The sequence below is a fragment of the Seriola lalandi genome, unplaced genomic scaffold (assembly GCF_002814215.2).
Source record: "Seriola lalandi dorsalis isolate HSWRI2012SDOR001 ecotype SW California unplaced genomic scaffold, Sedor1 jcf7180002054825, whole genome shotgun sequence".
NCBI lineage: Eukaryota > Metazoa > Chordata > Actinopteri > Carangiformes > Carangidae > Seriola > Seriola lalandi.
In genome coordinates, this window is record NW_019525378.1 from 993210 (window position 1) to 1019054 (window position 25845).

At 40.9% G+C, this 25845-nt stretch overlaps 2 protein-coding genes and 1 non-coding gene across 4 annotated transcripts in view; all 3 read left to right on the top strand.

Moving 5' to 3' along the window:
- The first annotated feature begins 1415 nt into the window (after window positions 1–1415).
- LOC111669954 (U7 small nuclear RNA) lies at window positions 1416–1472 on the top strand. The gene has a single exon (XR_002761826.1). It is a non-coding gene; the product is annotated as a U7 small nuclear RNA (small nuclear RNA).
- A 739-nt stretch (window positions 1473–2211) lies between these two features.
- On the top strand, window positions 2212–14992 carry lpcat3 (lysophosphatidylcholine acyltransferase 3). Its single transcript, XM_023426411.2, has 13 exons — window positions 2212–2374; window positions 4671–4778; window positions 6763–6869; window positions 7431–7524; window positions 7787–7824; window positions 9218–9396; window positions 9537–9645; window positions 9739–9825; window positions 10150–10313; window positions 12045–12192; window positions 12507–12662; window positions 13132–13275; window positions 13379–14992. Exons 1-12 carry the CDS (start codon window positions 2290–2292, stop codon window positions 13249–13251), a joined length of 1395 nt encoding a protein of 464 aa, XP_023282179.1. The 5' UTR covers window positions 2212–2289; the 3' UTR covers window positions 13252–13275; window positions 13379–14992.
- A 406-nt stretch (window positions 14993–15398) lies between these two features.
- clstn3 (calsyntenin 3) overlaps window positions 15399–25845 on the top strand; it is a 21668-nt gene continuing 11221 nt past the window's right edge. Inside the window, exons 1-9 of one of the 2 annotated variants that reach the window (XM_023426390.2) lie at window positions 15399–15751; window positions 16707–16773; window positions 19415–19537; window positions 21147–21357; window positions 21546–21754; window positions 22933–23082; window positions 23867–24052; window positions 24141–24428; window positions 24995–25107. In XM_023426390.2, coding sequence (XP_023282158.1) covers window positions 16707–16773; window positions 19415–19537; window positions 21147–21357; window positions 21546–21754; window positions 22933–23082; window positions 23867–24052; window positions 24141–24428; window positions 24995–25107 — 1347 coding nt within the window. In that variant the 5' untranslated portion in view covers window positions 15399–15751. The remainder of the gene's footprint in view (window positions 15752–16706; window positions 16774–19414; window positions 19538–21146; window positions 21358–21545; window positions 21755–22932; window positions 23083–23866; window positions 24053–24140; window positions 24429–24994; window positions 25108–25845) is intronic. The other variant, XM_087179308.1, reaches the window with a different exon arrangement.

Consider the following 25845-nt stretch of genomic DNA (forward strand, 5'->3'; position numbering starts at 1 on the left):
GTTCTTACAAGCTATTCTAGTCTATATGGGGATATAGTGGTATAGCTTTATTGCAGATCAACTTCTGTTAGGACATGTACATGTTTGCATACATGTCTTGCTATGGTTGTGGGGACAAATCTGGGTTTGAAACAATCTGTGAGGTTATTTTTGGCCAGTTGTTACAGCTACAAAAGGCTTTTTGAGGGACACCTGCAGTGACTGAGGCCAGTGTCAAGATGAGTCTCTACGAAGTGGCTGAAACTGAAATGAGCGCAGCGCAGTCACCTGCTTCTTACAGTGTGTTTTGTCTGTATGTTAATCAGGCTGCGCGGACTCCGTGACGGGATTGGTCGAAGCAGAGAGGAGATGGAGGAGATTTTATGTGTTGTTTACAATTGTAAAAGACTTCATTATAACACAGTGAAATGTCTGCTTTTATGATCACCTGAAAACATGGCCTCTACTTGCTGCCTATGAAAGGTCACATCAGGGGAACTTTAACTTCAGAGTCTTTGCTATAAGATGTTTCTTGCATTTGTGTTTAGGTATATAGGGTTGAATTTGTGGCTCATGTTGAGCTAACAGTCTTGTTGTTTTTAATCCTTTTGTCATCATTTGGTACAAAAGTAAATCACAACACCATATTAGTTGCTTGAATTAGCCAATTGATCAATTAGTCAATCAATAGAAAAATAATTGCAAACTATTTTGATAAGAAAATAAATAATTTTCAAGCCAAAATGGCAAAAATAATTGACAGTTGCAGCTTCTCAAATGTAAGAATTTACTACTATTCTTGGTCCCACATTATAGTAAATTGAAGATGTTTAGGTTTTGGACCTGCAACAAAATATGAATGAAAAGAAAGGATATGTTGTGTACTTAAATGGTATTATGTAATAATTCATTCTAAACTGATCTGGAAGGAATTAATCACAGCCACAGTGACTTGACCATAAACATAAGTATAATTTCAGTTTTGATATCTATAATCTAAAAATTTCAACTTGTAAACTCACATTAATTTCTTTATTTGCTATTCTATCCACAAAAACTACAGTTTTAACATATTTATCGGTGTATCCCTATTTAAAATAAATTGCATGCGTGATCTGTGGCTGAGACTGTGTTTCATTGGCTGAGATGACAAAATTCCCGCCCCCTTTGTACTGTCTGGCCGAGTATCTAGTCTTCTGATTGGAGTATATTGAGCTAGGTTTTGTATTCCCTGCATGCACTGCGGTAAAAAAAATAAAATAAAGTTACATTTTTAAAGATGTTAGAATTGTGTTTGTCACAAATATATAAACCATTTTTTGTTTTGTTGATATTGTTTTTATTGTCAGCGGCCCTTGGGCTAGACACATCGTGACACCATGACAATAAGGTATGTACATAAAGTACTTGTACTGTCGGCGTTTCATTCGGTCTCTAGGAATTTTTGCTCTTTAGATATTTGTCTAGCAGGCTTCTCTTAAAGAGAAGCCCACACAGAATGTTTAAAATAAAATCACATAATACACGTTATTTATGTCTCTATCAAGTCAGCTCTGCATGACCTTGGAATACGGGAAGAGCAAAAGAAAATACAAACCATAAATGTCCTCTGATTGCATCAAAACATTACTTTTTTAAGTGCCCATCCACAATAGATAAAGTAAATCCAAACATGTATTTGTATAATATCCCTGCATAAAGTTTCTTTTTGTCTTGGTTTCTTTTTTCTTTTTTTTTGGTAACTCGTTATTTCTTAATTTTGTATTTTATTTAATTTGGTGATAAAGAGCTACAGCAGCTTATTTAATTCTCATTTAGCAAAAAAAAAGAAATAAAAAGCGAAAGTTTATATTTTGTTAGAGGGCTTCGCGTGTCTAAAAGTTTTGCAGCCAACTAGGGTTGTTATTTCTGCGTGTCACCATATGGGGGCAAACTTCCACCATTATGTCATGTCTGTTTTGAGTATAGAGGGTTTATGTTCACATACTTACATGCATTAGTTGACTGCTTTACTGCACTTCGTTGCATAAGTCTGGTTGCGTTGCTGCAGATGCCTGTCAACCTATAGGTGCAACCATTAGTGACACGTTTAAAGAAAAACAATGAAACCGTGTTAATGACGGACGGGTAAGGCAAAGAGAGGAGGGGTTGGAGGTGGGGAAACATAGTTAAAACTTGGTTGGAGGTTGAACCGTAGTGGGAGTTTAAAAAGCGGTGTATGTGTATGTGTGTGTGTGTGTGTGTGTGTACGCTCTGAGTCAGAAGAGTTCACTGGACCGCCACGGAAGGACGTTTCCGCCCTCAAGAAAGATGGCGGCTCCCTTGCTGGAGAATCTGTCGGAGTCCTTAGGTTCCCCGGAGCCAGCGGTTCGGCTCATTTTATCTATTTTAATCGGTGAGTTTTGCCTCGCGGGATCCGTTATTGTGGTAGCCAGCCGAAATGACACCCACCCCGGTGACAGGTTAGAGCACCGGGCAGCTCTCACTGCTGTGTGTAACTGTCACTGCTAACATGACGCTCAGTCAGGTACCGACTGTGATATATAGCTACAGGCTGAAAACCAGTTGTTTTGCTCTGCTAGTTTGAGGACAGCTAAAGATTTCTCTTCATTAATTAGTCAGCAGGCTTCCCCCGAAACACCCTTAATATTCACGTTTCCTGCAAACTATCACCACCAGCGGGTAAAGTGTGGCTAGTAACCGGCATGAAGGTTCTGGTACTCGGCTAGTTTTTAGTTGGGCTCGGGTGTCCTGTATAATAATTTCAGTATCTGTCTGCCATTTTTTTTAAATTAATGTCCTATTTGTTGGACTACCAAACTAGACAACTAGGTCAAGTAAGCTAGGCAGTTACAATTCAGACTACCAAAACACCCCCGCCTCCTCCAGTGTGATGAAATTGTTAGTAGGCTGTAGGATTAGCGTGATTGTATGAGACCAGTGTTGTTGTTGAGGTCGGTGAAAATAAAAGCCACAATGTTGTTGTTTTTGTTGGGGGAGGGAAAAGCTTTGACACGGTGAATGAGCGCAGGCTGCCAAAATATGGGCCCACTACACATTTGAGTAGAGGGGAAACATTATAGTTTACTGTGACTTTTCGTTCAGGATGCACAAGTTTGCTTCAAGTTAATGTCTGCAGTGGGCTGTAACATTTAGCTCTTTCAGGACTGCAGGGTGGGAATGTCAGGGGTGTGTGTGTGTGTGTGTGTGGATGGGGTGGGGGAGGGTGTCCTCCACGCTGTCCTCTCTGAACTTTGCTCTGACACATGGACACGTCTGTTTTTCTCTACAATAATAGATTGCACATGGCCATTCAGATGAGACCTTGGTTGTCTTGTCGCCTGAAACGCTTCTATCAGCCTGTTGCATCCTCCTTGTCTCAGTCTTACTTGGTGTATCTTGCATAATATTGTAGTCACACAGTAACTGTCTTGTAGTGAAATCTTAAATCGCAAGAGGTTTCGTCAGCTTTTCCTCTGCTATAAATTGCTTGACAAACGTTGGGCTTTGGTCAGCCAGCTGTTGTGCACTGTGTGGGATTTGAATGCAGCTATAACCCCCCCCCAAAAAAAGACCACATCAGCCACAGATCAGTCTCACAAGAAGCCTGTAATTCTCTGCATCCAAGTGGCTAATCGAAGTGATAAGCCCCACAGCAGCCTACACCTCATTTAATGGATTGCAAAAGTTTTGAAAGGATATGGTTGTTTTTAAAATATATATATATATATTTTAAATGTGCACAAATCCCATGAACTAAAAAAATTACTTTAAAACATTACTCAACAGTTGCACATTTTCAGCCAAATATTAATACACTAGTATTAATATGTGCTATGGAATATTTATTATAGCAGGCTAGTGTATGTGGGGTTGACTCAAAATAAACTTCAGTGCCCCTTTTCATCATTATAAAGCAACTTGTCTCCCAGTGCAATAGTGTGGCTCATTGATCATTGATGGGTTTTTAGTGTTAGGACAACAATGGAGATCTATAGCACAGAGGAATAAACTGTATCAGGCTTTGATTCCACCAACAATACTTGTTATTAAGATGAATTCATGGTTCATTCGCCTTCTCCTCTAAAGTAAACCAGCAGAAGAAGATGGAAGCTTGAGTGTGACTTTACAAGTAAAGATGAATTAATACAACAACCTTTTATATTAAGCTGCATCCAAGCTGCTGCTGTGCATGTGAATATGCTAGTCCTGGATTGATATCCACTAATTATCTTTCTTTGTTAGTCTCTCAAAGGACAAAGTTGCAGACCCTTGATCCTCTCATCCAATCAGAAACAGCTGATTCAGATGGTGGACTGTCTGTCATTTTACTGTCACATTCACATTCACTTTGCAGAGTTTTTACTGCAAATATGAATCTTAACTAATGAACTAGATGATCCTGTGTAAGAAGACATTTTACCATAATCACTGGTGAATGTTTGTTCTTTCTCTAGTCCCACTTCAGACAGTTATCTTTCTCCTTGAGATGCCAGATTTACACCAACACACATCACACATGCGCACCAGTGGTATTAATGTGTTGGTATGTGTGTGTGTGCCATGTGTTTCTACCACAAGGTCAGTGTTATTAATACGATGAAGTGTCAACAGTAGCTCACTTGGCTGATATGAAAGCACATACTTTAACAGTTTTTTTTCCTCTGTATTTCTCTGTGTCTCTCCTGCAGGGTATCCCTGTGCTCTGGTGTACCGGCGGTTCTTTTTCCACCAGCCTGCCACAGTTATCCACTTGTTCCACACGTTCTCTGGACTGGCGCTAGCAGCTTTCAACTTTGGTGAGACGAAGAGAAAGATTTGTGATGTGTTTGTGGTAGAAAGTATTATTCAGCTGTAAAAAAAAAAAAAAATAATAATAATAATAATACCATTATTTATGTATAGTTATGTTAATTTACCCGACCACAGTTTTAAAGTTTGTTCAAATATGTGTCAGGCCTACTTTAAAGCTGCCCTGTGAAGTTTTCTTTTTAAAGTTAGTGAGTGTGCTTTGTGTATCCTTGAGTTCTAACAAATGTGTTGGATGCATTTCTTTCTTCATAAAACATTTGCTAGCCAATTTTTAAATTTAGAATTTATTTGCAAGCAGTCTTCTTCTTCCCTGCCTTTGATGGTGCATTGCTGTTTTCCTCTTCTCTTTTCTGTGTGTATGCTTGAGATAAACTAAACAAGACCAGCTCATTAGGAAAAAAAAAAAAAGCCGTACTCCATAGTGTTACAGTGGTCAGAAGCACCACAGGGTATGTTTACATTTAAAGGTCACACTATTTACATTGTCTGTTAGAGTTTGTCAGTCATCAGGTTCATTATTCAACTGACTTGAGTACAAGTCATAAGACTTGAGTCCACACCTCATTTATTTAAGGTGCTGTTTATTGTTAAGAAAATCCCCATTAGCTTTCACTGATGTGGTTACTAGTCTTCCTGGGGTCCGTTTGAACTCATTATACATAGGAAAAGATCTGCACATTAACAACTATGAACAAAGGTATCAAGGGGAATATATAATAAAACAAAACTTGTCACACAGTCAATGTAAAAAAGAAACTGAAATATAACAAAAAAGAGATAGATGTTAGATCTTTACATTATGTCATTAGTTAATATATACACATGTATTAGATTACATGTATAAGTAAATGTTTACTGATTTTAACTACAACACAAACACATTTTTTTCTGCAGAGTAAATTTGTAAATGCTACTTAAACCATTAGTTATCTGAGATATCTGAAATAGCAAAATATAATTTAACATTGAAATACATTTAATGAAATGTTGAAACATACACAAGAGACACTGGACTTAAACAGACAGCACCTTTGCTCCATTAAGTTTGGAACATAATGGCTTAGGGATATCTAGTTGAAGATCAAGCTCAAGTCTTTGCTTGAGGATGAGTCATCAACTATTGTTGAATGATTTCTAGATTGACAAGGAAATAAATGTGTTAGCCTTCAACAGATCAGTAGGTTTGAACACAGAACATGTTTCACTTTTGGACTGTTGGTTAAATAAAACAAGAATTTTCAAAAGATCTCCTTGGGCTGTGGTAAATTATAACAGCCATTTTCACTATTATCTGACATTTCATAGACAAAACAAGAAATTGATTCATCTGCTGATTACTGTCTAGGTTAATCAATAGTAAATATAATTACTAGTTGCAGCCCTAATTCAATTTAATATCAATTAACCAGCAAATATTATATGAAAACACAACCACTGAATCTTTGGAGGTTTTGCTTATAACATGACACTCATTTTTGAATTTTCTGTTTAATTTTCTGACAGTTGAATGATCAATAAAAAGACTTATTGTTTCAGCTCTACAGTAGAGTAGAGTCATATTTCTATTTCACCATAGTGACAGCAATTGTAAGATCTCTGGATAGGCTAGCATGATGAATGGATGGCACTTCTTCATGGATGAGAGTAGCATGTTGAACTAAATACAAACTGCTAACATTTTTTTTTTTTCTCTGTTCTTTATTCTGTTGTGGCTGCACTTGGATTTTACAGCAGGTCTGTTGCTTTATCTTTCTCCTTGTGGAATACTTTCTCTTCCAGCCCTCTTTTTGAGAGCTCATTTCAAGTCAGATGTTTATCATGTCTGTGCCTTGTTATCATCTCTCCATCTCTGCCAATACTGAACTGTGGAGGAAAAATGCGGTTGTCATGTCCAGTTCTACAGGTCACACATGACTGCATTCACCATCATCCTCCCCCCTCCCTCCCCCCTTCTTTCGGTCTCTCACCCAGGCTCTCAGCTTTATCACTCCGCAGTATGCATCCTTGTCCAATTCCTGATGCTGAGGCTCATGGGGAGGACAGTAACAACTGTCCTGAGCAGCTTTACCTTTCAAATGGTGAGGTGTCCCGGTTTATCTATATTCTTTCTCCTTTTCCATGTGCCCAGACTTACTTGATAGCGATAGCTCCCAACTGTGCACTGCCAGACTTTTACCGCAGTGGCTCGGGTACTGCCCGCCAGTTTGTCTGCGCAGCCTTATATCTGATTTCTGCATCTGCAGTCTGTGATTCCCTTTTAATATCCTTTGTTAATGCCTACATGCTGTTTAACCTGTGTATTCAAAAGAGCCACTTACACCTAAGGCTGATAATCTTATGATGTAGTCACATACTTCCTGTAGGAATGTTGTAGCATTTATTTTTGCATTCTCTTGCTTTGTACATCGACACTTGACACAAAAATGATGGTAATGAAACCAGGTTTTTAAACAGAAAAATGTGTCCACTCTAGAGTTCCTTTTAAACAAATCACTTCCTGTGAATTGTTACAGCAATTCTCTGTTTTCATTCTTTTCTCCATGAAGTTTTCTTTTACCGCTGCTCATATTTGATAAGGCTGAGCTTTGCTACCTGGATGTTTTTTATTTTTCATTTTTTCCCTCCTCATCTTCCCGCAGTTATACCTGCTGGCAGGATATTACTACACAGCGACAGAGGAGTATGACATCAAGTGGACTATGCCTCATTGTGTCCTCATGCTTAAACTTGTTGGTGAGTGGACTCTAGCTCTCGTTGCACTGCTCTGCTTGACGAACTTAATTGTTTGATAAAAGTAGACATTTTTTCCCTATGAGTTTGATTTGATATCTTCCTATTGTTGTTGTGATGCCCCTCTGTTTTCTAGTGAATGATTAAGACACCAATAAACTACTGACAGGGCCTCTGCATGCTTTAAGGTCTTCATTCAAATAATCATGTAAGGATTAGTCACCCTAACATAGTCTCTGACACCAGTTGCATTTTCTGATTACAGGTTTGTCATTTGATTACTATGACGGCGGGAAGGAACCAGTGAGTTGGTTGATCTCTCTCTCTTGCTTTTGCCTGCTTGATCATTGGTCAATATATTAATGATGTCTGTCTTGAAATGTTTTTTTTTTTGTTTTATCTCTTTTAGATCCAGTTATTGTCCCTTCTATTTTCATTCTGTTATGTATGAAAGAGATGTTTCCATGCCAACATAGCTTCAATTCAATACATTTACCATAAATGTACAGTGTGTGGGAGCAGACTTATCTTAACTTTGACTCAAACACACACCACAACATTAGACGCCACAAGGCTGCATGCTTTATTGCAAAGCAAATAATACGTAGTAGTAGTAGTGGTAGTAGTAGTAGGTAGCTGGACACACCAGACAAGCTCAAAAGAAGGACTGGGACAGCTTTTACTAGCAACCTGAAATAACTGCATATCAAAGGGGCTTTGTGCCCGAGAGGAGCTGGTCTCACCCTCTCCTCTATATGTAGTGTCAGTCAGCTCAGGCGTTCTCTATTTGCCTACTAAAGGCCCTAGAGAGGAGAAGACAACATGATTTAGAACAGCTGGAAACAACAGGACAAAACAAAGGGCAAAGAAATGCTAGAAAATGTGCACAAACATGGGAGGGGGTGGTAAAGATAAATCCTCTATCACAATATATATACAATAATGTATTGCGATGTCAGTATATATTGTTATGCAGTAAATGTTTTATGCAAATTCAACTGAGAAACTGTAACCAGATACAGTACAGTCTGACTTGCTCATTTGTAACATTACACACAATGCCAGAATACAACCGAAGGTGTCAAAGAGATAGCTGGGCCAGTATAAATGGCATAGTCTGGTCTCTTAGAGCCATCCTGGTATAAATAATCATATTTCCTCAGCCCTACTAAAGTGCATGTCATTCATTTTTGTGTCCCTGCCTTCACTTTACCAGTCTGTTGAAGTTCATTTTATAACAAAAGGTTTGTCTGTTAAGGAGCTTGAGCAGTGTCTGTTTTCTTTTTAGTACAGCTAACACAGCTGTGACAGCTGCTAATTGCTCCTTCTGTTGCTTTATTTCATTTTTTATTTTAATCAGTAATTATTCTGTGCTTTTCAGTCCGTCTTTTTATATGGTTATCTCCATCTGGTTGATATAAATGAAGGCCAAGAGTTCCTTCTCAGTACACTGTTTACAGCCTGCAATTAAATGCCAATTAATTAGTATTTAGTGCAGTCATACTGAGTTTGTGGTCATTGTAGATTCTGGTCAAATGTTTTTGTAACTAGCTCAATCCTGAACTCATCAGTGTCCTTTTCATATGCCTTCTCTTCTCCCATTTCTGTTGCTTCCTTCCCTCCTGTCATACCTGCTTGCTGTCACTCTTTTTCTCCTTTTTATTTTTCATTGTCTTTTCCCTCTCGTGCTTTGCAGTCGCAGCTGAGTTCAGAGCAGAAGACAGCTGCCCTGCCGTCGGTGCCCTCTCTGCTCGAGGTGTGCGGCTTCTCCTACTTCTATGGAGGCTTCCTGGTGGGGCCCCAGTTTACACTGCGCAGCTACCAGAGGCTGGTGGCAGGGGAGCTCACTGACTGCCCTGGAAAGCCTCCAAACAGGTAAAAGAGCGAGAAAATTCTGAGTGATGAAAAGAAAAATTAGATGAAAAATGAAAAGCCAAGCCGTCCAGTGTCATCTGCAGTTAACATTATTACCTTCTCCTCTCCCATCCTCATGTTTTCCTTTCTTTTTCTTTCAGTGTTGTACCAGCTATGAAGAGGTTTGCTCTGGGTTTTGTCTGCCTGGTGATATATACAATATTTAGTCCCTATTACCCAGACAGTTACTACTTAACAGATGAGTATGAGGTGAGAATGACAAGTAATCACTGTGTACTCATAGTCAAAGCACCAGGACGTCTTTGTCATTGTCTAAAATGGAAAACTATGTCCTTTCCACAGGCCCAGCCGTTCTGGTATCGCTGTGTGTTTATTCTGCTTTGGGCGAAAGTCATTTTGTATAAATATGTCAGCTGCTGGGTTATAGCGGTAAGTAGCCACTCTTGATCTTCAGCTTTGTGCATGACGGCAAACAGCTAACAGCTACTCACTTGGTTCCTGAAATATAGCTGTTATATTATAAACTGCATTTATACACAGTGCCTTGCTCAACACTTTCAATGAGAGAAACAGTGAAACTACCATCCTTTACAAACCTTTTTGCACATTCAAATGTATATGTTAACATTTTTCATTCACACACCCTGATCCACCCACATTTATAGGTGCAGTCCCAGTTTATCAGGTTCTTGTGCTTTGTGGGGTGATATAACACATGCAAATGATGACAATAATGTGTCTTTTGTCTTACAGGAGGGTGTATGTATACTATCTGGCTTGGGCTACAATGGGGTTGTGGATGGTAAGCACCAGTGGGACGCCTGTGCCAACATGAAGGTGTGGCTCTTTGAAACCACGCCTCTTTTTGGAGGAACCATTGCCTCCTTCAACATCAACACAAACGCCTGGGCTGCCAGGTCAGTGTGGAGCCTGAAATCTGTGAAGTTCTCTAGCTTGTATTCAAAATGGTGCTGTAAAAAGTTAAATATTTACTTAGATGATAACAATGAGGTGGAGGGCAAGACAGTTCAATCCCATATGCATATGTGGCAGTGATTCAAGAAGGAGTAGCCCAGTATCACATGCCAAAGCCTCTGTCCACAGTTTGTTTTTAAGACTAGAAGAATCATCACCGGGAGGGAGTGGACATCCTGGGAGGGCTGTAAAAGTTTGCTGTTTTAAGACAATTACAGACAGTTTTCAAGCAAAAGCTTCATGCATGAAATTCTTTGCACAGGTTACACCATTTGGTGTTGACCACAGTGAGCAAAGCAATTTATTTAACATACAGTTTATTACATGGTCCATTTCATTTGACTGCATTAGCTACCTAAGCTTATTTTTACTTTCAACTATTTGAAACCAAATTAGACATGGAGAGTGAAGAAGGGGGAGTCGAAATTGGTTTTAAAATGGAAATAAAAGTATTTGGGATATAGAAATGTGAAACGTCTCTCAACAAGTAACCAAAAAAGTAAATGAGGACTTTACTTATGGGTGATATTACACTGCAGGGCTGGTGGATGGAGAGCTTTCAGGACCTTGGTAGATACAGACTTGATTGTTTGACCTATGAAGAAAAGTCTATTTATAGTTGCATGTGTGCCACTTCTAAGTTGCAACTCTCTCAGCCACATTTAAACAGTTTAGTAATAAACTGGTTCAGTTAACACTATGTGAGATTGATATTAAACCTTCTTCTTCTGGAAGACGGGCTGGAAAGAATTATAAATCATACAATTTTTTTTGTGAGGCATTTAAATATATAAAGTAAGTCAGAAACCAGTATGTATGAGAGAAGTTTGACTAAGTACGAGAAGAAGAGTGTTTTGTATGTGATGAAGGGCTGTAAAAATGTTTTATTAACACAACTAATGGCAAAAGTGTTTAGAGCTTCTCAGGGTGGCCACATTTGAAACCATCATAAATCAAGTTTTCATTCAAATTCAACACAATTGTTAACTGACTCTCCAGGAAATCTGCAAAATAATATGCAAATTAATGCACTTCCATTCGCTACTGTTGTTTGGATATTAGTAGGTTTGGTTCATTGAGATAAACAGCTGGTGGTGCTAATTCCCCAGTCAGGCGCCACGCAGGAGAAGAGCGCACAACAAAATGACATAATTAAAACCTCAAACGATGGAAAAGCATGTGGAAAACGTGATGGAAATGTGGCATTTATGTTGGTTTCAGACAGCGTCTCCTCAAAGCTGTTCATGGTGTTGCACTCAGTTGTAAACATGATAAGTGACAGAGGTAGTTGTGTGAAAAGTGAATAAAAAAGGAGCTTGAGAAGTCCACATTCTTCCTGCTTTCTCTCCTCGACACATCTGGTCAGTCACTGTGTTAAGAGGGAGTGCTTGACAGACAGATGAAAGTCTGGAGACTGAAAACATACTTGCACGCGCACTGTAGTCTGGGCCACCACTGAACTGATGAATACCTTTTGTAGAGGGTGTAAAGTTGTTAAAATGATTTAATATAACCTCCGTTGCTATGCAACAACATCTCACTAAGTGAGAGCCAGGTAGATAGTGATAGCTGATTCATTAGCATTTCTGACTGCCTTTATCCAGATTTCTGGTCAAGAAGAGGTGATCCAAATGTCTTGACTTGATTCTTTTTTTCTCTTCTCTTTTTTTAAGACATGTCTTCAAACGATTGAAGTTCGTTGGCAATAAGACCCTGTCTCACGTGGCCACACTGTTCTTTTTGACGATTTGGCATGGCCTTCATTCCGGGTACATCTTGTGCTTCTCCATGGAGTTCTTCATCATCACTGTAGAGAGAAAGGTACGGAGATGGGTAACCTAATATTAATCACATGCAGGAAGCTTAAACTATTTGAGTATTAAGATCAATACATTGTTATTTACCTGTTTTTCAAAAAATATATATCTTTGCATCAGTAATTATATAAACACATTGTTTGATTTTTAAAAAGAAACAATCATCAGACCAGTCATTAAATGGCATACACTATTGATCAAATGTACTTCACATATTGACTACATATTGGCATCAGTTTATTACATAAACATTTTTTAATTGTATTACTATCTAATATTACTGTTACGTGTGTGTGTGTTTGTTTGTGTGTGTGACAGGCCCTGGCACTGGTGAGGGACAGTCCCTTGCTGACGAAGTTGGCCAACAGCGCGCTCTACCCTCTCATCTATGTAGTCCAGCAGTTTATACACTGGCTCTTCATGGGCTACCCCCTAGTGCCATTCTGCCTCTTCACCTATGACAAATGGCTCAAGGTAACTCACAACTCTAACAGTAGACTCACAGGATACATGTCGTAGTTTCTCACTTATATCATTAAGTTTTGGTCGTCATAGTTGAGGTATAAGGAAAGAGGGAAAGAGGACCCAGCTGCAGAGTTAAATTACTGAGAGTTCTCATCCAAAAACGACACTGTACTAAAACAACACAAGGGGCTGCATTTGTGAGAAGCATGTTGGGTTTAAATGCCAGTGATGTGACACTAATGCAGGGGCCTGATTCACCAATTGCAAGGCTGGGATTTGCAAGATAAGATTTTTCTTGTCACTCATTTTGGCACGTTTAACTATTTAAAACACCAGTTTCGATCTATGCATAAGCTCACAAGAGTATGTAGAGCTCAAAAATGTATGAATGACACCATTTCCTGTGTGTCCATTTCCGTGTGTAAGCAGGTTAGGTGTAAGGTGTAACTTTGACTGTTCTCTCATCTCTGTTTTCCAGGTGTATTCTTCAGTCTATTTCTGTGGTCATGTATTCTTCCTCGTAGCCTTTTTAATCATGCCATACCTCCGTAAGGCGCTGGTGCCTAAGGAAGAACGGAGCCAGAAGAAGGAGGAATAAAACTTGGTACTAAGACTTGGCATGGTAAGCAAGCACAGACCTTATGTTTTACCATTTTGTTTTGGTCAGTGATGTTGTGATAGAGACAAATGACAAGCTGTGAAATGATGTCTGTTTTTCCTTCCAGGTCTGTCTGAGGCTGAATATCCACTGAAGGGAACTGTGACTTTCAAGGAGCAGAACGGAAAATATTTTAAGGCCTTTAGTAATATATACTGTATGTCCATGTAAAAAAAAAAAAAATTTCTATATATTTTTGTGTTTAAATGGGAAGGGTGTTTTTATAAACATTCTGAGAAATGTTTACAGGAAATTACCATTGTGCCACGTGGGGTAATTGTGAGCCAATCAGGGGCGATTTCCTGTTTGTTTATTTTTCTTTTTTCTTTTATTTTAAGACATGTGGGACTTGTAGAACTTGAGAGACTTACATGCTGTCGACACAGAATTGCACTCACCAGTCACGGGTCCAGAGTCTGTCATTGACTCCGATTTTGTTTTATGTTTCATTTCTCTGTCTCATGTCTCGCACCACCTGCATTTAGCAGCAGCACTGAGCCTCTACAGGAGGTTTAAGCACAGCGTCAGCGTATGTGGCGCTTTCTAATGTAATAATACATCATGCATACTGCTTTCTGCAAAAGACAGATTATGATAATGATAAAAAAGAATAATAATAATAATAATAATCAGGGGGGTTGTTTCTTGAAAATGGCTGCCAGTGGTTATACAAGCACTGTAAATCACACACTGTACACTAACACCCGACTCAAAATGGCCTTGTATTAATGAATGTTTTTACAGTACATTTGTCCTGGTTTTAATTTGATTTGTGATGGAAAAAAAAAAGACTTGATTTTATAGCGTTTTAACAGCTTTTATGAAAAAGAACATTTTTGTAGCTTTGGATAAGATTTCATGAATGGATTTGCATTGTTCTCCTGCCTTTTCCTCATTTGCTGTTTTAGCTGTTTTTTTTTTTTCTTGCCATACATCCTCCTCTCCCTGTTCAGCCACTCCTCTGTCTCTCTGTCTGCCTCGATTCAAGCCTGGCCCTCACCTCTGAAATACACTGACATGAAAGGATCATTTCAGAAAGAGACTTGTGCACTACCCAACCATGCAGGCACTAAAGTTTATTGTTTAGATCATCCCACATTCACTCCGGCGTCTCTAACAGGACACATAGGCTGTTTTTTGAGTTGAGGAATTGTCTCATTTTGAACTGGAAACAAAACACACAAAAATAAGAAGGAAAAAAACATTTGTGTTTGTTTTTTACAGTTTCACTTATGACCTGTTCTTCTGTTTCCAACAGCAGGCGATAATTAAAAAGTGTGAAGCAGAAGCATCCCATCCCACTGTGGGAATGCCTCTTTATTTTAATTTTATTTGAATTTTCTTTTGTGTGTGTGTGTGTGTGTGTGTGTGTGGGGGGGGGGGGCTGGATTATCTGATCCATGGCGTGCTGGAGGATAGCCCAGCACTGCTGTTGCTGTCCCTATGCTGATGCTGATACACGGGGAGGATGAACCTCACTGTAGCAACAGCCCAGATTTTAGTAATATTTATACATGACATGGTGATTATTAATTGATGTGAATTGCTATTTCAAGAGACTGCTTTTCTTGCCTTATTCCTACCAAATGTACAAAGGAAAAGAAAATTTGGGATTGATAAGAGGGGGGGGGGTGATTTTTCAAATACAGTTTTGTAACTTCATTAAAATGCTGCATTTCAAGCAACGACTCTGTGGTTAATGTGTGTGGATGTCCCATTGCCTTCATCTGCTTGACAGGAGCACAGGGCGAAAAGGGGTGATATGACGTCATTTTGCAGTGTGTGGGAAACATGGGGAAATTAATTTTTTCTTTTTTTCTTTTTTTCTTTTTTTTTTTAATAAAGGGGAAATGGGTGGCGGGGGTGTTCTCGTGAAGCAAACCCAGAGATGAAAACTAACGTGATGAGATGAATTGCTGTGTCGGGGTCTGAGTCACTCTCAATGTGCGTTCAACAGCAAAAAACAGCCAGAGCAGCAGTCTGGTGCCGAGCTGGTGGGGGCCGGAGAGAGAGAGAGAGACAGAGCGAGAAGGACGCAGTGTGGGCGGGTTAAAGAAACGCCGAGAGGGAGGGGACGCCAGCGTAATATTCCCACCGTTTTTTCTCCCTCTCCTCTCCTCTGCTCCGTAGAGCCGAAAAAACAAGGGCATCCATCGGTGTCTTTAATCTTCCTCACATCTCGTCACCGAGCCCGACATATACTTGACATTTTTCTTGAGCTGCTGTTGAAGCGTATCTGTGTGTAGTGGTGGTGGTGTGTGTGTGTGTGTGTCTGTCTGTCTGTGTGCGCGCGTGTGTGTGTCCTTCTCCACCTGGAGGTTTGGTGTGTTTTCAGCCAGCGGGGGACAGCCGTGCCGAGCCGAGCGGCAGGGGCGTGAGAGGCGGATGCTGCGAGCGTAGAGGCTGGGTACCAACCAGGAGCATCACCGCACTCACCACGGTAATGTCAAATCGGCAGGTCTCTGCTTCAGCTAACCTTCATTTCTGCGACATTTCCTCTCCTGACTCTAGTACAACGTCTCAATATGGCTTTAGGCAGCTATGTAGCCCAAGCTGGTAATGTGTGTCAGTAGCAGCCTTTAATGTAAATGGGCTGATTATTGTCGCATAGCATGTTTCTCCGGTCCTGGATGTAATGTGTTGCCTGAACAACCTGTGAACAGATGGAGTCTCATGTTATAGCCTATATCTGGTTTTATTTCTGTATGTTCTGTAGATCTATCAAGGACTGCAGCAATGGGGAAATGTAGAGTCTTGTTATGTCAATGAGAGCTGAAAACCCCCTAAAGGCTCATTTTTCAGTTGTGGCTACTGCCACAAGACAGCAGCTGCATTTAAAATACAAAACCCTAACAAACCACAATTAAAACATGGGTAAACACCCACACAGCCTCATACAAAACCTATTCCAGCAACACACACGCATATACACTCCAGACCAGGTATGTGCATGCTCCTTAGGCTATTCTAGGCTCCCTAACTGCAAGCGTGTCAGTCTGATTTTGAGGAAAGCCAGAATACAGCATTATGATGGGAGGGGGAGGGGGGGGGGCATGAATATACTTATGAATTATTGGTTTATTCACGCTGATTCAACATGCAGTTTTAGATCATCATGTGGGGGCTACTGCTAGCAGGCCTTCATCAAAGGTTACATGCATGACACTTTAGTGGTGATTTTCTTGCACAAACAACACACAGCAATGTAAAAGCCTCCGTGCACCATCTGATAGGCCTGATCTCTGTTTCTCTCTCTCTCTATGTCTTGTTACAGTACCTATCTCTTCCACTGCTGATCAGTTGTTGATGCATGTACTGTGCCCCCCCCTCCCTCCCTCTCTCCTCACCCCACCCTGTTACCTACATCTACCTCTACCTTTCCTCTCCTCCCTCAGATGGACAGAATGAATTTTCTCTCCTTTCTCCTCCTTTGCTTGACTTCGGTTGCCAATGGCAACAAAGGTCAGTTCCTCATCCTTTTGACTGTTAATTGTGAAGTGTTGAGATAATGGTTTACTTTGCCATGGGAGCACGCAGACCTGTCAAGGTTTTCAGACAGGGCCATGGCTGTTTTGCCCCGAAGTGCGCCGGATGACTTTATTGTTATCTGTCATATGTGTCATAATTAGACAAAGCCGCTGTTTCCTCATTTATTAAACAGTGCATTTGCGATCACATATTACATACATACATGTTTAAACATTTTGTGTTTTTTCGTCTTCATGACCCAGTGTGCATGTGCTTGTTTCACTTGTGCTGTGAAGATGATGAATCTGTTTCCCCGTCTACAGCAGATTTATCATCCTGGATAACCATGACTCTGATTCAACATCATTGTTCCAATGATTATCATGTTGAGGGAAGGCGAATGAAACAGACAGCGTGGAGGGAGAATGTCAGAGACGGAGGTAGAGGAGAGCGACGCAGGGAAGGCGAGGAGATTGAATGGGAGATGGAGTGTCAGAGAAACACAGAGAGAGAAGAGGGGGTGGGGTGGGGTGGGGGGTGTTAGGGGAGACAGAGGAGAAGGAGCTGTGACAGGAGAGGACGTGGCCAAAAAGACGCAGGCCGATAAGGAGGGAGGAGGAGGTGGAGGAGAGAGAGGTGGAATGTGAGATCAGGTGACGAGGGAAAAATGAAAAGTGTGAGATACAAGAGCATCTGTGTGTGTGCGTGTGTGTGTCTGTGTCTGTGTGTGTGCATGTGTGTGTGTGTGTGCGTGTGTGTGTCTGTGTCTGTGTGTGTGCATGTGTGTGTGTGTGTGCGTGTGTGTGTGTGACCGACCGACAAGGAGGGGTGGGGGAGTGTTGTGGAGCGATAGAGTGACAGAGAGAGGATGTGTGCCAGGGGAGACAGAGAGAGAGAGATGGAGCGGGATGCCTCTCAATCTGTAATCCCGGATGTAATCCACAGTCCTGATGCTCAGATTAATGCTATATAGCAGAGGAGGGAGGGAGGGAGGGAAGAGATCAGCTGAGTGGACAGAGGGCGGGATATAAATGACCAAAAAAGAGTCACGACAGAGGACTGTGGAAAGAGAGGAGGAGGAGGAGGAGAGAGTGACAGGCTAGACCTTGAGAGGAGAGGATGAAGGCTGGTTATTGAACCTCAATACTTTTTTGATACCAACCAATAATTGTCTGAAGTGTATAGAATCAGAAACAGTTTGGTATGGAAAGCTTAGTCGGGTTTACACTCACCCACTCTTTTTTTTGTCAGATATTTTCAAATTTAAATAATGATTTTGCCAAATTTAGACTTTTTATATCCAGGCAATGATCTTGTGCTGCTTGTGGACATTTGACAACAAATGACGATTTTATCTTCCTTTTTTGTAGAAAAGGAAATAGTGATGGAAAATAGCTGCTGATTCTTTTTCTGTTGATTGACTAATCTATTCATCGCATAATCATATCATCTGTAAAAGCAGCAATAGCTCAATATGAAATACTCAATTACAAATAAAAGTCCTGCATTCAGGCTTTTACTCACGCAGAAACAGTCTCAAAAAAGTAAATGTACGTCTGAAGCAGGATTTTAATGTTATAGTGACTTTATCTGCCAAATAAATGTAGGTAGGGTGAGTAAAAAGTATAAAGTACATAGATATAAAATAATGTGTTTTTCTCTGAAGTAGAGTAGAAGTATAAAGTATTGTAAAATTGAAATACTCAAGTACCTCACACTGAATTGAAGCAAAGTAAATTTACTTAGTCACTTTCCACCAGTGAGAAAAGCATATTTATATTCCTCAGTACTGAAAAAAGCTATAATTTTGGCTTCGTATCGGCTCTATAATTGAAAATTTTAAAACGATCCACAGCTCCGTCTTTGAAGAGATAGGGGCTTGATCAGCTCCAGAACCAGCAGCATTTTACCTCTGTTGACTCTCCTCTCTCACAGATGAGATGGCGAAATTAGCTCCAGTCAGATTTTCTGGAAAATTCACTGTGAAGACAACAAAGCAATTGCTAAACACAAGTCTTGTGCCTGTGTCTGATTTCAAACTCTGTAGCTCCAGCGTTACGAGATTGAGGACAACAGAGGGAGGGCACTCCGGCTTTTGTTTTTGCTCTTTGCTGGAGTGTAAAATCGTCATCCTTCTGGCTCATTAATTTGGCCTTTGATCATTCAGCGCAGAACATTCACCACAGTGATGAATAATTAATTCGCAATTAAAGGTTAAATTCACAGTAAACCTCAGGCATTTGATTTTGACTCGGCTGGTTTTTAGAGCATTATTGTGGGGGCGCCTGTGGAGGGCCAGTTTGGCTGATTGATATGAGCAATATACCTCTCTGTGTGTGATAAGCTGAAATCTGACTGGCTTTAATTAGACTGTCAACCTGGAAGGTGTGCGGAGTGGCACTGGATGTGGACGAGATAAAGTGGTCTGTGTTGGAGGGAGGAAGGAAGAAAGGAAAGAAATCTGTGAAACTTTGTCTTTGTGGTCACACACAAGCATACATTGTGTATTCTTCCACTCATGCACACTCTCACCATGTCCTTGCCCATAATGGAGTGTTAAAAATAGACACGTTGGTTCCTCCTAATTGCTCCATTTAACCCAAAGCCTCTTCGGTCTCTTCTCTGTGCCGTTCAGCCAATAAGCACAAGCCATGGATCGAGACAGAGTACCAGGGGATTGTCATGGAGAACGACAACACCGTGCTGCTCAATCCCCCGCTCTTTGCCCTGGACAAAGATGCTCCACTTCATTACGCTGGTAACGCAAACAGTAATAAACAGCATGCAGAGAATTTAGGGGGAGAAAACTTACTCTGAAAATTACTCCGAAATTTTTAGACAAGTCCATGAATTTGCTTGAATTTCCACAGAACTGGCTGCAGTGAAAAATAGGTCAAATCAAGTGTTTGCAGAGCCAAACTGAAAATCATCTCATCAAGCCAAATTGAAAATGATCTAACTTTGATTTTGAAGTGAGGATGATGCTGCAGCTGTGTGACCAATTTGAGGATATGATTTATTTATAGTAAACATGACGCTGGTTATTACAAGTTTGGAGCTATTGCCGGCCAAATTTCCCAACGGGACAGTCTAAATATTAAAGGCAATGTATTCAGTCACAGAGTCCACTATTTTTAGACCATCATAGTGTAATTCAACACTTCATTGCAAGAGCAGTCAGCAGCACTCTGCCACTGCAGCCTGATGAAATAAGGTTATCGTGTTTGCACTCGGAGTCCTGGAAATAACCGTGTTCAGTCAAATTACAGCAGATCGACTAGAATTACTCAGGGGGTCCCTGAAATTTATTGGGCTCATGTCAAGAAGGAAAAGAAAATTAGCTGTTTGAGCACGAACCATCCCTACCTTCGACTTATGTCAAACAGGGAAGATTAACTGCTATTCTGAGGGTTTTATTTTGAGTACCAGCTGTAGTCTATTTTATTCTATTCTTATAATAACTGATTTTGCAAGATAAAGTGGCACTTGAAGCAATTTCCAGATATGTATCTGTGCTTCTCTGATAAAAGGCTAGAGGATAGGACCTGAAATCTACTCAATACTATGCCAAATGACACTTTTTTTAATACATCAGTACCTGATATTTCACTTCTCATACTGGCACATTTCTGAGTTGTTTGTCCTAATGTAAACACTTTCAGGACCACTCAGAAATTGTGAACATTTGGTCTGAACTATGGGCTGATTAACTGGTTGAATTTTTATTTATATGTCACTGGTTGTTGCTGCAGTACTTATAATAATAACCTACAAAGTAAATAAAAATCTTTCCAGGGGAAAAAAGCATTAGAATAACACAAATGGTTGAGTCAATTAAATGTGCCAGGTCACAGAGAGAGTGTTTAATGTAGAAATGTTTAAAAAAAAAAAAAGAATTCACGGAAGCAGCAAGAACAATTATAAGAGTCAGCCTCTTCCAAAGTTTTGGGGCCTTGACACTCAATCTCTCAGTCTTTACTTTCGTGTGCAGACTGCACAGTTTTGTTGCAGGATCTGAGGTTGAGTGCAGTAAGGGCACAGAAGCACAGAAATGTATGCTGGAGCTTGACTGTTAGGTGCTTTAAGAGTAATGAGTAAAAACCTAAAACAAATCTATTCTAAAATCACCTGGAGGCCAATGCACAGAGGCTGAATTTAGGATTACATAATCTCTCCTATGTGTTCTTCTTAAAACAGTTGGATGGATTTTTTGAAGCAATTTGATGTTGATTCAAAAATATGTAGATAAAAAATTGTATTATGATGGATTCAGACAATTAATTTATTGAAAATTTCAAAAATAAATTCATAATATTCATAATGTCTGATATGTTTTTCCCCCCTCACACATTTCCTTCCACTCCCAGGTGAAATCTGTGGCTTCCGTGTTCATAATGGCCCCTCGGGTTCAGGTTCAGTCCAGTTTGAAGCTGTGGTTCTGGACCGCTCCACTGGCGAGGGTCTGGTCCGGTCCAAGGAGCCACTGGACTGCGAGAGCCAGCGGGAGCACAGCTTCACCATCCAGGCCTACGACTGCGGAGAGGGTCCGGACGGAGTCAATAGCAAGAAATCTCACAAGTGAGTGCGCACTCCTCCTTCTCCTCCCAATTGAAATAGGAGATAGTTCACGTCTTTAACAATGATTACAGTCACTGTCTGAGATTTCCCCTGGCTATTGACTATAAAGACTATCCAGCCATTCCTGCTTCCTGTTGTTAAAATAATCCTTCTCTCTCTGCTTGTGTTCTGCTTCCCGACTCCCTCAGGGCCACCGTGCATGTTCGTGTAAACGACGTCAATGAGTTCTCCCCCGTGTTCGTCGAGCGTCGCTACGAGGCTTCAGTCCCCGAAGGGCGTCTGTTTGACCGAATCGTGCGCGTGGAGGCTCTGGATGCCGACTGCTCCCCACAGTACAGCCAGATTTGCTTCTATGACATCATCACTCCCAATGTGCCCTTCGCTATTGACAACGATGGTGAGATACGTTTCATCTTGTAATTGTAAATCAAACGCCGCTGGAATCATAGACCTATTAATATTTGTTATTCTTCGCAAAAGGAAATGCAATTCCCTCACCACACACCACATCATGTTGCTTGTTTGCTGTCTGCACTCTTGGTTCTCTCTGGCCTTGGTTGCAGGCAGAATCACTGAATTCAGTATTCAGCTCAGTATTCAACACCTGATGTCCTCAATACACGAAAAACACACCAGACGCTGCTGTGATACTGATGTCTGCATAGCGGCAGTGTGTAAAGAGTGGCAGCTACCTAATTCCTCTCACAGGTAGAAACCAAAAGATGTTAAAATAGACTTTGTGTGGGCGGACTGTTGTTCTGTCTCTGCATAAACATCACAGCTGCTGTTCAGTTTAGCATCCTTTTGTTCCGGCCTGCTCGTAGATTCCCTAAATTCTTCATAGGGAAAGAAAGAATGTCACGAAATGTTATTGTACCCATTGGCTGTAGTTGGTCGGGGATCATTTGTGGCCATTTTGTAATGTGACACAGCAGCTGAGGAGGACCCAGCTTTAGGATGACTCTGCAGAATTGTCCCAGACTCGGAGGGTTTTTGCGAAGGATGAGCGGCTCCTTTCATTTTTGGGTCGGACTGGTACCGCAACACAGAGACCTTTTGTTCCAACCTTGTTCAGATGCTGTAGGGCTGTCATTGTCTATTTTGTTTTTTTCCCTTTACTTTGTCTTTTCTGTTGCTACCACTATCTCTTTCATCCCTCTGTTTCTCCACTCACCATGTCACAGCATCTTCTTTCCTACCTTACTGTTTGTCAGCCGGTGTGCTGAGCGCTGTCAGCCCATCACATCTACACGGCGTTGCCTTTATCTCTAAAAACAGGAAAAACCCTTCAGTTTTCATTCGGTTCAGCGCAATTTATTGTCTTCTGTTTTTGTGCTTTTTTCCGTTTCTGTGTCTGAATGCAGAGCGCTGAACAGGATGGTGGCCGTGTGGACGTGCCGTGATAAAAGCTCTATCAATGAGTGCTTCATTTGTGCTGGGCTTTCAACGACACAATGTTGTTGATGACTAACGCCTCTATTTCTGTTTCCCTTTCATTCTTTGTTTCATTATTTCCCCTCCTCTCTGTCTGTCTCTCTGTCTGTCTATCCTTCTGTCTGTCTTTGTATGTCCAAGGTAACATTAAGAACACGGAGCCGTTGGATTCGAAGCATCAGCGCGTTCACACCTTCTGGGTGACCGCCTTCGACTGTGGAAAGAACCGCGCTCAGGCTGACGCCCAGGTTGTTGTCACGGTCAAGCCGTCCTGCAAACCCGGATGGATCGGTAATCAATGTCACACATCGCTCTGTTTCTGTCCTGATTATTATCCTTAGGTAACTGTCTTAAGGCTAGAGGGATTTTTAGTCGATATTTTAGTCGTTTAATCTGTTGCGTTTTGGTTAAAATTATCACTTTGATTTGGAATATGCGTGGGCTCCTCCTCGGATGACTCACCTTTTCATGTTTATATCAAGAGCTGAGTTTTAAAGAGGTGGTGCTGAAGCTACGCAATAACAGGGGAAGGCAATTAATTAAAGTGTGATTAAATATTTATAGAATCATACATACTTTTACTACATTTTTTTGACTCTAGATTTCCCTGCAACATGAGCATTGACAGTTAATTGACACACTCTGGTTTGTGGTTCGGTCATGTTTTAATATGTTTATATATATATATTATTTCAATTTCAGAATAAAATGCAGTACATTTCAAAAGAATATCACGTCAGCTAACTTGACTTAAGTTGACATTATTTTTAGCAGTAAGTACATTCAAAATATGTATGTTTTAAAACTAACACAAAGACCTTGAATAAGGATTGCATGCTTGATGTGGGACAGGGAAATGAAACAAACAATGAAAATTGTTAGCGAATGTGTGGGAAGTGAATGGTTTGAGAAAGTCTGAAATGGAATCAATAAGTTTATTGCGTTAAGAGGACCATCACAGGCCTTAGTGCACATATTAGTTGCTTCATCTCATAAAGTTTCTAACTTTTAGATCAAAATGTTGTATGATGGAGGGTCAGGTTTCAACCATCTTACTGTATCTTACTGTTTTTAGGATGGACCAAGCGTGTAGAGTACACACCCGGGTCAGGGAGCATCCCCCTGTTCCCCAGTTTGCATTTGGAGACCTGTGAGGAGACTGTGTGGAACATCCAGGCCACCGTAGAGCTCCAGACCGGCCACATCGGGAAGGGCTGTGACAGAGACAGCTACTCTGACAGATCTGTGCGCCGACTGTGTGGTGGGTTCTGCCGTACGCCTCAAAACTTGTGGCTAATTGGGAGTCAGAATCTATTTTATTAACATCCTCTCTCTTTTTCTCTCACCAGGTGCTGTCAGGGGCGAAGTAGATCTCCTCCCACCTCCATCTCCTGCAGCCAACTGGACCTCAGCTCTGCCCACCCTCCCGTCTTCTGATTCATCCCTGGTCTTCTCCTTCAACGGATCCAACCATGTTGCCGTGGTGCCGGACTCGGTCGTCTCGGCGTTGTCAGGCGACCACTTCACCCTCCAGCTGTGGATGCGAAGGGGCGGGGCCAGCATCCAGCCTGCGACCACTCAGACCAGAGGAAATCGCAAAGACGAGGAGACCATCGTGTGCAGCACTGTCAAGAACGGTGCGCTATTTCGTAGAGTCGTAGTTTTGATGAGATTTGAAGGAATTTTAAAAGTGTTTTCAAATGTGTGGAGAATAAAATGGGCAATTTTAGTAAGTAAAGCTAAAAAAAAAAAAAAAAGTTGCCTTCTGCTTCAAACACCCACAGGGTCAACCACTCAAATCGATAAAGCTGCAGGGAAAATCGCGCCTGGAAAAAAAAAATAGCTTTAACTGTTTATAGCTTTAACCACGACTATTGGGGCGCTCTTGAGAGAAGCACTTAACCCCCAGCTGCCCCACTTGAGCAGCCAAGTGGACAGCAGCCGAACGGTAAAACACTGTAATTGTACCAGGCAGAATATTGTGTACATCATGTGAGTATTTTCAATGTTAGCTCTGCAAAAACTGAAATAAAATTAGGGACGTAAAACAGAGATTAAAATCTATAATAAAGCCATTGCACAGTTTTATTTCTTCCCGTGGTGAGATTCCCGGGAAATGCCTGGTGATGTTCAGATGTTTTGACAGGACTACGCTGACCCCCAGTTATTTTTTCTGTTTCTCTTCTCGCCTCCTGATCTACAGATGACTCCTTCTCCCACTACTCCCTCTCCGTCCACGGCTGCCGCCTCTCTCTTTTCTACTGGCCCGACGTCTCCGCCGCACGGCCTGTCAAGTTCTTATGGAAACTGGAGCAGGTACTGGGGGAGCGGCAACACTTAGCTTTGATGTTCTCACTTGCTCTGTTTCCTCCGTGTTTGTACCTTAAAATTAAACTGAAATAGAGGAAACGCAATATTTAGCTAGTTAGTTTTTGTTTCTGTGTCATGCCAAACATCTGGCCCATCCGTCATGGGATTACAAGACACTGCTATATCATGAAACATGCATCTTCCAGTAATACACGAACGAAAACAACAAACGAGCATCACTCACAACAAGTTCCTCTACATACTTTCAGATAACATATTCATGCGGAAACTTCTTAATGAGCTGAAAAGAACTAAAATGTATCCTGATAAAGGGATCCCCCCCCCCCCCCCCCATCTCCCAAGTAACTGGGTAATTTAGCTCATTTATAAGTGAACAGCCAGCTCAGTCTTTGTGGAAGATACATATTTACAAAATCAATTTCTGTTTTTATCTTCCTTGTGGAAAAAGGGCAATAGAATACAAAACTAAACTCGTTTTCAGACTGACATACTGTCCAATTTCAATATTAAGTGGTAAAATACAGTTTCTTAGACAAATTGAACACAACATCATTATCATATTTTATCATCCGAAACCATGCGTACATGGTAAACAGTGGCGCAGGCATCAGAATACGTGAACAAGGAAGGACAATTTTTCCCCATTGGTCTTTTGAATATTGATCATGTGGCAAACTTGCATATCCACATGCATGTGAGTATAATGTGGTTCAGGGTGGGGGT

Bases quoted from the DNA above. Each gene is read 5' to 3' on its own strand.
- lpcat3 (XM_023426411.2), top strand. From the start codon at position 2,290: ATGGCGGCTCCCTTGCTGGAGAATCTGTCGGAGTCCTTAGGTTCCCCG. The intron at 7,825-9,217 runs GTGAGTTGGTTG...CGTGCTTTGCAG, and splicing joins ATGACGGCGGGAAGGAACCA to TCGCAGCTGAGTTCAGAGCA. The intron at 9,826-10,149 runs GTAAGTAGCCAC...TTTGTCTTACAG, and splicing joins TCAGCTGCTGGGTTATAGCG to GAGGGTGTATGTATACTATC.